We start from the raw sequence: 12,180 nt of genomic DNA, 5'->3' as shown, positions 1-12,180 counted from the left end.
TACTTATACGAGATTATTGACATTGTAAAAATAAAAGTATTTTAGGTGCAATAATTCTTCGAGACACGATACAAAATGTCCACAGCTACAAAATGTTGATTTATCCATGGATAGAGATATAACCTTAATCATTTGAAAAAAATATTAGTCTGCAAAATACAAAGAATTGAATTATATACTTGCAGTTTAACTTACGTAATAGTGTACATATTATAAGTAAAATGTTTATTTAAATACAAATTTTATAATGTAAACTTTAAGTTGAATAGTCATGGTTTTTCCATGCATTCTCATAATCATATATTTCCAATTTGCAAGAAAACTGAGGGGAATTTGTAAAAAAGAAAATTATCTTGTTCAAAGAAATCATACTATTTTTCATGTCGAGCGAAAATTATTCTAAAAAATGAAAGACAAAAAATTGCGAAAATATCAATGTCCATTTGTATTAAAAAGTTTGAGCGATTAAACATAGAACTATATAAATCGTTCATTTTTTTATAATAACATTTCTATGCAATTTGGAATACACAAGCATCTATAAATAAATTTGAAAGTGTTGTTTATTTCATTCAACTTCAATATCCTTCCTTAATGTAAAATCAAATAATAAAAATTATAGCAATTATATGCACTATTTATTTAAAGTCTTTGTTTAATTTGTATATTATATAATATAAAACAAATTGTAAATTTTTTTTTTTTTTTTAAGTTTTTCATGGCTTTATTAAGATTGCGTTTGTTATTCAATCCATAGATTCTAAATTTGAATTTGATAGTTACTCTATTGTTTTATATTGATTTTTAAACAATAAAAAATTTCGATCATGGATATTTCTTCTTTCTTTTATACTTATATTTATATGCTGAAACCATTTGATAATCAATAAAAATTAAAAAATACTTTTAATAATTACTTACATAAATATTTCGTATTTATCTGTTATATTATTTTTTATGCATATAATTGTACTATACACGCACGCACACCCATAGGTACTATGAGTCATGTACGGTGCGTGTGTATAAATTATATACAATTATAAATATTTTGATAATATTCAAAATTAAATAAAAATATGCAAAAGGAAAATTGTAAATTGTTTGCTAATGATGAAGGTGAAATAAAAGATAAACAAAAAAAGCAAAACGAAAAGTTAAGTTTATAGACAATTGGAGTTATAATTAATTTTTATTACTACAATAAAAATTACTCACACATTTGTATTGAGGTTCGTGAAAACAAAAAGACTTCATTTAAGCAATAAATCTTTATGTATTATAAATTGTACAAAATGATATTACTATCTAAAATCTACAATATACACTAATCATTTTGAGCATTATTTTTCTTTTCATCCAACGATATTCTACCTTCTCTTAAAAGTTCGATCTTAGATTCTTCGCTTTCTGCATGAAACAATGGCTTATTATTAAATATAATTTGATTTAAGTTGAATCCTATTGCAATTAAACATAATCCAGAAATAGTTATAGAAGCAGCGGTAAAGCCTTGATATAAAAAGTCGTATACTTTGAACTTCAGCCGAGTTTTAACCATTTTGTTCGTTCTTGCCTGAAAATACAATTTAACGATCCATTAATTATTTTCTTTATAATATATAAACATTTCACTTAATTTATATTAAATACCAGCTAGTAAATACTTGATATTTATTTTGATTAAAGAACTATTTATATCTTACCTTAAATGACAATGGCCTTTATTATAAAATGATATTCTAAATTCTAACCTATAACTACGGTTATACGATTCAATAATCAGGCTGTAATTTTTGCGCATGCGCTTTCAAGAAACACGAAAATTTAAAAAAAGGAAAAAAAAGGAAAAAAAAAAAAAAGAAGAAAAAAAAGAAAAAAAAAGAAAAAAAAAGGAAAAAAAAGAAAGAAAAAAAGAAAGAAAAAAAAAGAAAGAAAAGAAAGAAAGAGTAAAGAAACGGGGACATTCAATTGTAAGAAAAGAAATGAATTTTATCGAATATAGTTTATATTCTTCCTACATTGTATTTTGAAAACGGTTAATTGAAATAAACTTATTGAAAAATAATCATATCATTATAAATATTTTATAAAATGAAAAAAATGATAAAAAAAATCACATCATTAGCATATAAATATTAAGACAAACAAATAAGTATTTTAAATATTATCTTTTAATGAAAATTTTACAAGTTTTAACATAACGAAAGATCAAATCTTTACATAGCATTCTTTTATTTCTTTACAAAAATACAGATATGCAATTCTTATAATCGAGTGTCAAAGAAATTTGCAAACATATTCTCATGCTTCGTTCATTCATAATAATATATAGATTTGCGGTGTCTGTGCATGTGTATGCATTGTTGCCGGCTACATCATAATTTTAACGTAATTAATATAAATTCAAAGATAAATTATTAGCAAAATAATGTGTAAGAATTTGCATAAGCAAGTATTAACAAATATAAGCAAATATGTCATATGGATGTGTACTTAGAATTATTTAATAATTAATATATTTATTGCATTAAATGTAACATAAAAAAAAAAAAAAAAATAAAAAAAATAAATAAATAAATAAAAAAAATAGTGTGAACAATTAACAGTCTTATCACAGTAAATTCAGTGCTCATAAAATCTTTTATCAAGTATTAAAATCCATTGAGATGGATTTAAAGTATTACATATTAGAAATATTCTTATCTATAATGGCTAAGTTAATGATTTGAATGCTCATAATAGCAATTACAGCTCTCAATATTTCCCTATCTTTTCAAATAAATAATGAATTAGATATATAATTTAATATGGTGCACTTTACGTTTAATATTGAATTATTTTGATCATCCAGTATAATAATTATACAAATGTTAAGTGGAAATTTTCAAAAAAAATTTTATTCTAGAGTTAATTGCTTTAAAGAATTACAAGTATTAATATAATTTGATATTTTTGTAATCAAAGTTGACATATTAAAGTAATGCTATTTACAACTAGATATATTATTATTGATTCATTGATCGATCCACTTTTAGTTCTATGATTCATATTTAAATTAATACTGCATTAAATTTATGTAGAGTCGTTAGTTAAGAGAATCGTATGATTTGAAAATTTTAGCTAATGAAATAGAACCGATTAAAAATAACTATCACTGTTTATGGAAAATAAATCAAGCAAATTTACAAATTTAAGTTGGTTTGGTGAAAATTCTGATTAAGCATTATAACTTCAACAATATGAATATATATATATATATATATATATATATTTTTTTTTTTTTTTTTTTTTTTTTTTTTTTTAATAATTTGGTTGTAATGCAATAATCAAGTTTTGATTCAATAGTTTAAATTATTTTATTTTATTTCTTACATATTTACTGCTTTTCATGAAGTCTCTGTTTATAAAATCTAAAGTCAGTTAGTGTAATTCGATAGTTTAAATAATTAAATTTTATCTCTTATATATTTGCTATCTTTCGTAAAGTCTCTGTTTATAAAATCTAAAATCAGTTAAAAACAAAATTTATAAACAAACGAGAGAAACAGATTTTCCAATACAAACAATTAATTGTATTTGATTGATGGATGAACTATACTAGAAAATCTTTTTTTTCTCTCCTGACTAGTGCGAATTTGAATGGAAGTTAAATAAATATCACTTTTTATAAAACTTAACTGCTTATGGTTGACACCCATGTAACTTTATAAATTTAATGGGGTGCACATTCTGCCTTCATAGAATGTAATTTTGATTTTAATAATTTTATAATAAGGGCTTATAAATACTAATGTATCAATGTAGGCCGTTTGACATTTATTGCACAAAAAATGCGTGCAACACTTTGTAAGTTATAGTATTTACAAATCATGCACATTCATTATTATCTAAATATTCGTAAATAAATATCAGTATACTAATATGTGATACTCAATACTTATTAAGATGTAAAATTTTTTTTTTCTTCTTTATTTTATTAACCTATAAATAAAAGCTTAATTATAAAAGATTTCAAGTAAAGCATTAAATTTCCCACGATGAGCGTTTGCTCTTCATTTATTTTAATAAAATTTATCCTCGGCACATTTTGATCTTTAACGCAATAAATATACAAGTATACTTGTGTATCGCTCTCACTTGTGCTTATTTGCACATATTTGTATAAATGATAACAAATAATTATTTTACTATTATTAAAATATATAGTTATATTAATTACATTAACATTGCGACGTAATACTTCTTCTTCTTTTTCTTTTTCTTGCTTCTTAAAGCCGTGCAACGTTGTTATGGAAGAACCAACTTCCAGAAGTAAAGTTTTCTTTATTACTGCTTATAACAGTCTTAAAAAAGTGAGAATAAAACATTTTTTCTCTCTATCAATGTCATAGAAAATTCTTCTTCTTCTTTTTTTTTTTTTTTTTTAACATCTAATTGACCAATATAATAATTATCATACATTATTCGTACTCGCATTCATTGCAGAATTTTTCGTTTATATACGAGGCGTAAAACAACGAAGTTATAACTATTAGTAACTGCAATTACATTGCATCAGTTATCACAGTGAAAGTATGATGTCGCACTAGGAGCAATAAATTTTGTTCAAATTTTCAATTACGTTATGTTACAAAAATAACATATCGGTTGCAAATATTTTAAGCGCATTACAATGGAATACAGACTTTTACTAAGATAATAGTTGATATTATACACTTTCGACTATTCGACCAATAACGAAAACAAATTAATCAGTGTATATTAAATCAAAAGTTGTCAATCCTTCGAAATATAATGATGTATTACTTTCACCTGTGCGAAATTCTGTTGATAATAATTAAAAAATTAATATTTACAGAGTTATTGTATGAAATTTATGGTGCAACAGTTATTAACATTTGCTTAATAAGCCATGTATATAATGAAAGAAAAACTGAGGAAAAGTTAATAATTTATTATTATTATTTTTTTTTATATATAATTTTTCAAACTACCATATTTTCGTAATTTTCAAATATCGTGTTTATCATTAATTCGCAACTTTGTACAGCGAAATCTTATTGTACTTGAGGTGTAGCTAATTTTCACAATTAGATTTAATTATTCAATGTCGTTTATCGATGTTGTATATGAATAATAATAGATGACGCATAGTAAAGGTCTGTATTGTCGTGAAATGAAAATATATTATAAATTTTATTTATATAATTATTTTTGAATGTTTAATTACTGTTCGTAAGATTTTTAATGAAACTTCTCTAAAAAAAATTTTTTCTTTTTTTTTTTTTTTTTTTTTTTTTTTTATAAATTTTATTTTGAATATTCGCTTGTCATAATTTCGCTCAAATACCTTTCATCTTCGCTTTCACTGTTGTAACAGCACTTATTGTACTTTTCACTATGGTACACATATTTACAAAGTCTTAAGTTTCCTTTCCTAAGTCAGTTCTGTTTTACGTGGTTTCTAAGATCTTTGAAAACATTTTTAAAGGAACGTTTCTCTTTTTTTCGTATCTATTTACATTAAACATCAACATGGCAATAAATAGTATATGTAATAAAAAAAAAAAAAACAAATTATAAAGGAAATGATAATAGATGAAAAACAAGATTTTTTTTTAGCGATACTTTGTGAAATTTAAATATATATATATATATATATATATATATATATACATATAAATTACATAAGTACTAATAAAAATGCTTAATAACTATTATTTTATATTTCAAGTAAAATAAAAGAAACTGTAAAGAGAAACGGCTCCGAACATTACAGTGAACATAAAATAAAAATTAATATTATTTATTTATATGATTTTTTTATGTGATTTTAATTGCATTTTTACATATAAACGTGAGAAATAAGTAACACTAGCAATTTTCGTATTAATTGCCCTGAATTTGAAATAAAATATTAGCAAATAATTTCAAACGATTAGAAATGTAAGAATTTTGCTATATCGTCTCTTTGTGTAATGCACAAAACAATGTTAATTTGTAAATACTGATCGTGTATGCTTATGAATTATAATTCTTTTTTAATACCTTACAATAATTCATTGAAAAAGAAAAGAAAGATTTAAAAAACAAAAAAAAAAAAAAAAATGAAAAAGAAAAGATAAAAACGTCATGGATATTGATTGATAAGTAAAATAATTATTTAACCACTTTAATGGAATTTGACCTTCTTGTTTTTTATGCATATCTATATGCACAATTATAAAATTATTTAGATATTATTACATACATGGAGATTGCAGAAACAAAGAAAAAAAATCATCAATAATCTATCTTAAATTGGAAATGTCAAGTTAACTAATAATAACAAGCAACGGTATTCTTTCTATTAGATTGAGAAAATTTGATAATTACATTCACAATGTTCTTTTATCTATACAGCAACTTTAACGAGCTTAGCGTCTATCTCAACATAAAAATAAAAAATTATGATTTCGATTAACGTGTTAAAATGATAATGAATTTTTGGATAAAAATCTACGACACTAATTTGTATCGTATTGTGTCGATAGATAAATCTAATAATAGTAATTTCTCGATCTTCCAATGGAAAAGAAATTCATTATTATTTTGATTGGAGGAAGTAAATAATTATTAATGAATAACGCAATTTGATCCCGTGCGATTACTTAAATCTGGCTTCGCGAGCATAAGCATTTAATTGTCGCATATCAACATAAATTCGCTTGTCATTATTATTATTATTATTATTATTATTATTATTATTATTATTATTATTTAAAAATTTTTTTTTTTTTGGTCTTTATTATTTATTTATTTTATTATTATTATTTTTTTAATATTTAAAAAAAAAATTTTTTTTTATTGAGATTTAGAGATCAAACAAACAAAACCATACCGATGTGATTTAAATGCACTAGCGAACAACAGATACACGAATCAAGTACATAATATAAATAGTAGGCCTGTACGAATTAATCTTTGCGTAAAAAATTACAGTCGATGATTAATATAAAACGAAAAGCTCTCGTCGATTATCAATAATTACAAACTGGAATCATATATCATCAGCGATCGATCGTTTAAGCTTTGGGGCTGGGTGGTGGTGGGGAGGGGGCGACAAGGGCTTGTTCAGCATACGGCGGTAAGACCTCATCGTCAATTACACGCGATTAACGCTCGCACAACGAAAGAAAAGCTTGATCCAGTGCTCGGTCCTCTGAGATTAAAATTCCCCTGCGCGGGCCTTACTCAAGTTACCTATTCGAGAGATGTTTGAGAGGCCCGAGGCTGAGGATCGAGGTTGCGCCCAGCGCCCCGAGGTTGCATGTGTTAGGGTTCCGCGCGCCGTCGATCGAGACGATCGGTAGTGCGAAGTATCCGCCAGTTTGGGCGCTCAACTGCGAGAGTGGTATGTAGCTTTGTATGCCGAGGTTCGAGAGCCGGCTGAGAGTGTTGGGCGATTTGAGGTCGACTACGGGGAGCGCGAGCTCCGTGGTGCCGTTCTGCTGGAGCGTTGCATCTACCTCCTTATGGTACGTCTTCTTGTGCGTCGCGAGAGCGGCCGCGGTCGGATACTGGGCCGGACACAGGTTGCACCTGCGAAAGCGAAGACCAGGATATATAAAAGGCATGTGATCGAGGGCAGGTTTAACAGGTCAAGGTCAATCGTACGTTTTCATTGGATAACGGATGAGGGTATGAGGAATGGTGGGTGGGGTGGGAGTAATTGGATCGTCATCGTCACTTTGAAATTATAATAATTGTAATAGATTTGCGCGATAGATTATCAATAAATTTTATGCGATTATTTTCGTGCGATATATTAGGCATTGTGGACGCAAAGGCACATCGCTATCGAAATAGTAATTATAAAACTATTGAATATATCTTGAGTTTATATATATAAGAGATGACAGACAAATAAGATAATGTTAAACGTGACCAATAATGATAATAAACAATAATAATAGAATGAATTTGATTAATGGATGAGTTTACGAGTTAAATTGATAATTGTTTTTTATTTAAGGACATTGCATTGGAACTTATGAATACAAAAAAGAAATGATAAAGAAAAGGGAGAAGACTCACTTATGAAGTAACTTGTTTGTTGTCCTATGTGTTGCCATATGTTGAGTTAATATTTCTTGACTTTGGAATCGCTTATCACAAACTTGACAGGTCAGTGACTGTAACATTCTATAACCAAATGTAATATAATAGACAAAAATCATAAATTTACAATTTACACGGAACTGGTCGAAAAATTATAAGGACATTTTCACGTTTCACTAAGCTGGATGAAGTTTAGGAATATCTTACCTTGGAGGTCTGCCTCTCCGTACGATGGGTGGTAGTGGAGAGGTATCCTGAGTGAGATCAACCGTAGGTGGCCTGGGTGGTCTCTCCACTTCGCTCATTGACTTGCTCTGTTTATTCTGGGGTATGGCAAACTGTCCCTGCTGTTCCTGCTGCTTTCTTTGCGCACTCGCTGCTGGTATAATGGATATCGCCGAGTTAAGATTTAACGTGGAGACGTTGAGCTGCTGCTTTTGTTGCTGCTGACTTTGCTGCTGCTGTTGCTGCTGCTGTTGCTGCTGTTGTTGCTGCTGTTGCTGTTGCAGTTGATTGGCTTGGTCCATGGCCTTCTTGTTAGCTGCAGGGGTGACAGTAATGCCACGAGCTGCCAGAACATTTGCTACTGCCGAAGGGTCTGGTTTCTTTCCACCCTGTACCATTGCGTTGACTTGCGCTGGATTATGACCTTTATCGATTAGTAAACAAAGAAAAACATTTTTCGCAACTGTGCACTTCTCCATTGAGATAACTACTGATATGGAAACATCAAAATAAGGAGAATAACCAAATGTGCACATACATTATTAAAAAGAAAAAAAAAATTAAACGACAAAAAAGTAAGACAGAAGTAAAATAAAGATGAATATTGATGAGAGAAAAAAAAATGAACAGATGCTTCGAATAATTTGCATAGCTTGTAATTATACGATATATTTTATAAAATTAGAAAATTGTATAAATTTAAATATACGCTAGCAATGATAAGCTTAATCATAATTACTTGCTTGAAGTTTACATCTATAAAATGTATTATAAAATATATTTTATTTTATCAGCAACATCTTTTTAATAGAATATTGTTCAATATAATATTTTGATATCGAATTTATTAAAAACAATGGAACATAAAAGTGAGTTGCTTTTCAAAACCCATGCACACATCTACAGTTATTTTAAAATGAAAACTTTAATCGTATATTTTATTTAAAAAAAAAAAAAAAAAAAAAAAAAAAAAAAAAAAGCCTAAAATATAGGATCTTAAAATATAGATTTAGGGGGACTCTAGATAGTGGAGAATACTATAATACAAATAATGGTTTTATAACTAAAAGTAAACATTGAATATATATATATATATATATATATATATATATGGGTGCAAAAATTTAATTTAATTTATTTATCGTGAAAATAAGATTAATAAAATGACTCATTACTGTTGCAAAAATAAAAATTTATAATATACATACCAGGCTGTCTAACGCTAAGCGTAATAGAATCTGTCAAATGAATGGTCGAATCAGATCTATTACTCTGCTGTACAGTAGCACCACCTTGGACATTTTGTATGACGGGTAAACCATCGTTTCTCTTTTGTTGAGCTATAACATGACAATCAGCATCTTCGTTACGATCCGGCATCAATACATCCATGCGTCTCTGCTTAGGTGTATTAGGATTCTGTTGTTGCATCTGCCCTGATTGTGGTTGCATTGGTCTTTTCATTCGAGCTCTAGGTACGGCGGCTGGTACCGGCGGTTGAGGCATTCTTGGAGCTCTGTAAATAAATTTGCATAATAGAATTGAGATAACGTAAACATAAATGGCTATACGAGATTACACAAATATTTGTAATTTTGAAAATTATTTGTTGAATCTATCTTTAATGAAATAAAAACTTAGATAAGAAATAATTTCATTGTTAGAGAATGAAATATATTAAAAGCTTTTTTTAATTTTAACTTGCACTATTTTATCATAAAAATACATGTATATTTTATTGCATTTTTTAAATATATTTTCTATCTAAACATAAATAAAATTGTGAAAGTTTTTATTTTCAAATTTTTAGATATATAGATATAGAAAAGATGAAAATACTTTCACCGCTATTTCTTTGTAATCGAACGATTGTTTTGATTGAATGTTACTTATCGATCGACATTTCGCTACTTTTGTCACATTACATGATTTTTGACAAACAACGAGCCTTTTTAGGTTAAAATACATACAAACATACATGTTTGCTTTAAATTTTATAAATGTTGAATACATTAAAATTATAAGAATAGCTATAAATATGATAAATCAATGGAATGACTTAAATGAAAATGATCATTATAAATCGAATTCGTATTAAAAAAATGTATACAGAAGTTTGTGTTAAATTTTATGTTTCATAACGTAAATTTAAGATAAAGCCTTATTTATATTTCACTGCAAATTCTCTTTATCTCAAATGTTTTTATAGCTTATTCGTTAGTTTTCACTCACTAAATAGACGCAACAAAAGTTATGTTATCTATTATAATGTAAAAGAGTTATTATCAAATGAAAATACATGTCGAAACCTGCAAGCGGCGTCATGTATGGAACTAGTAAGTATCCCGCGCGTCTAACAACATCCTTTTCTATTCGTGTAAAATTCATTGGATCAATGAGTCTAGGAATTCGTATACGACCAAAGTCCGCTATTTTTCTTAGTAATTTTTTTTTTTTTTTTTTTTTTTGTTTATCAGGAATGAGGTGTAGGATGAACTTTTTTGTATATAGAATTATGTATATTTTTTTGTATTCAATTTATAATTACTATACATTTAAATAATGTACGATCTTTTATTTGCCAAATTAATAATATTCGCGCGAATTTTCAATACATATTCATATATTCATATATTCATATATATATATATATATATATATATATATATATATAGTAAAATACATAGTGTGTGTAGTGTTTAAAGTATATATTATTAATAGGGTGTATAAATATACTTCGCAGATATTTGCAAAAATTGCTATCAATTTATATTGTTTATTTATTTTTTTATAAGTATATAATTTATACTTGATTATTTACATAGGACTACTTTTGCTTATTTATTTATAATTTTCAAATAAATATTTTCTTCGTTATTAATGACTTTATTAATGACAGCATAAACAATTTAATAAAAACTATATTTACATTATATATAAAAAGCAGCCAAAATAATGTAAGAATAACAATAACAATAGCAGTAAAAATAATACCAAGAACAAAATAGTTCGGGTATTATTTTTATCTAAATAAAAATTTTTGATTCGTACTCGTAGTAAAATTCTAAAGATAAATATAATATGTATCGATGAATTTGTTACAATAATTTAGTAGTTACGTTTTAATGCTGCTGCTGCTGCTGTTGTTGTTGTTATTTTTTTTTTTTTTTTTTTTTTTTTTTTTTTTTTTTACTTTTATTCAATCTATTATCTTTAATAATTAATTATATAATTATGAATTTAATTGCATTATTTTCAATTCTGTATTGTACTTTGTAATTTATATGAAATATAAATGTCCATTTGGAATATACATATACATAATACACACAGTTATTACTCTACACTGTTGTAAAGTTTGTAGCCAAAAGTTGTTTACGCGAGCTCAATTTCTATAAATTGAATCTAGTATATTTATAAACCAGTCCTACACATCCGTGTAAATTTAAATGGTGATTTAAATTTTTATGGTGATTTAAGGATACAAATGTAATAATATCGAAAAATTATGCTTTCAACAAATAAATTAATAATTATCATTTTTATCGAGATATAGTGAAAATATTTGTGAATGTAAACACGTCGGATAATGAGAGAAAAAAAAAAGAAGAAGAAGAAGAAGAAGAAGAAAAAAAAAATTAATCATAAACTAACGGTCAGTGCAGTATCGGAATAGAAATTCTATAAATTATCTTTAAAACTATTCGCTAAACACATAGTAATTACATACGATATTACGATCGAGTAAATCTTCTTTTTTTATTCTTTCCTCATTCCGATCGGATTTTATAGCCAACCCGTCAATCAACGTAAGGGGGGAGAAAGAAAAAAAAAAAATTTACTGTAAGAATT

At 26.4% G+C, this 12,180-nt stretch overlaps 1 protein-coding gene and 1 long non-coding RNA gene across 2 annotated transcripts in view; both read right to left on the bottom strand.

Annotated features, from left to right (window-relative positions):
* Window positions 1–1,252: 1,252 nt before the first annotated feature.
* Window positions 1,253–1,777, bottom strand: LOC105363574 (uncharacterized). Its single transcript, XR_912923.1, has 2 exons — window positions 1,707–1,777; window positions 1,253–1,576 (listed from the first exon to the last, which is right to left on the bottom strand). It is a non-coding gene; the product is annotated as an uncharacterized LOC105363574 (long non-coding RNA).
* Window positions 1,778–6,887: 5,110 nt separating this feature from the next.
* The window catches only part of LOC105363572 (mastermind-like domain-containing protein 1), a 29,711-nt gene continuing 24,418 nt past the window's right edge, over window positions 6,888–12,180 (bottom strand). Inside the window, exons 6-9 of the mRNA XM_011501309.1 lie at window positions 9,537–9,844; window positions 8,311–8,752; window positions 8,080–8,187; window positions 6,888–7,584 (exon numbers count right to left, since the gene is read on the bottom strand). Coding sequence (XP_011499611.1) covers window positions 7,242–7,584; window positions 8,080–8,187; window positions 8,311–8,752; window positions 9,537–9,844 — 1,201 coding nt within the window. The 3' untranslated portion in view covers window positions 6,888–7,241. The remainder of the gene's footprint in view (window positions 7,585–8,079; window positions 8,188–8,310; window positions 8,753–9,536; window positions 9,845–12,180) is intronic.

This window comes from Ceratosolen solmsi, unplaced genomic scaffold, assembly GCF_000503995.2.
Source record: "Ceratosolen solmsi marchali unplaced genomic scaffold, CerSol_1.0 scaffold3, whole genome shotgun sequence".
In the NCBI taxonomy this organism is placed as follows: Eukaryota; Metazoa; Arthropoda; class Insecta; order Hymenoptera; family Agaonidae; genus Ceratosolen; species Ceratosolen solmsi.
The sequence above is the reverse complement of the archived record's forward strand: the minus strand, read 5'-3'. Positions and strand labels throughout refer to the sequence as shown.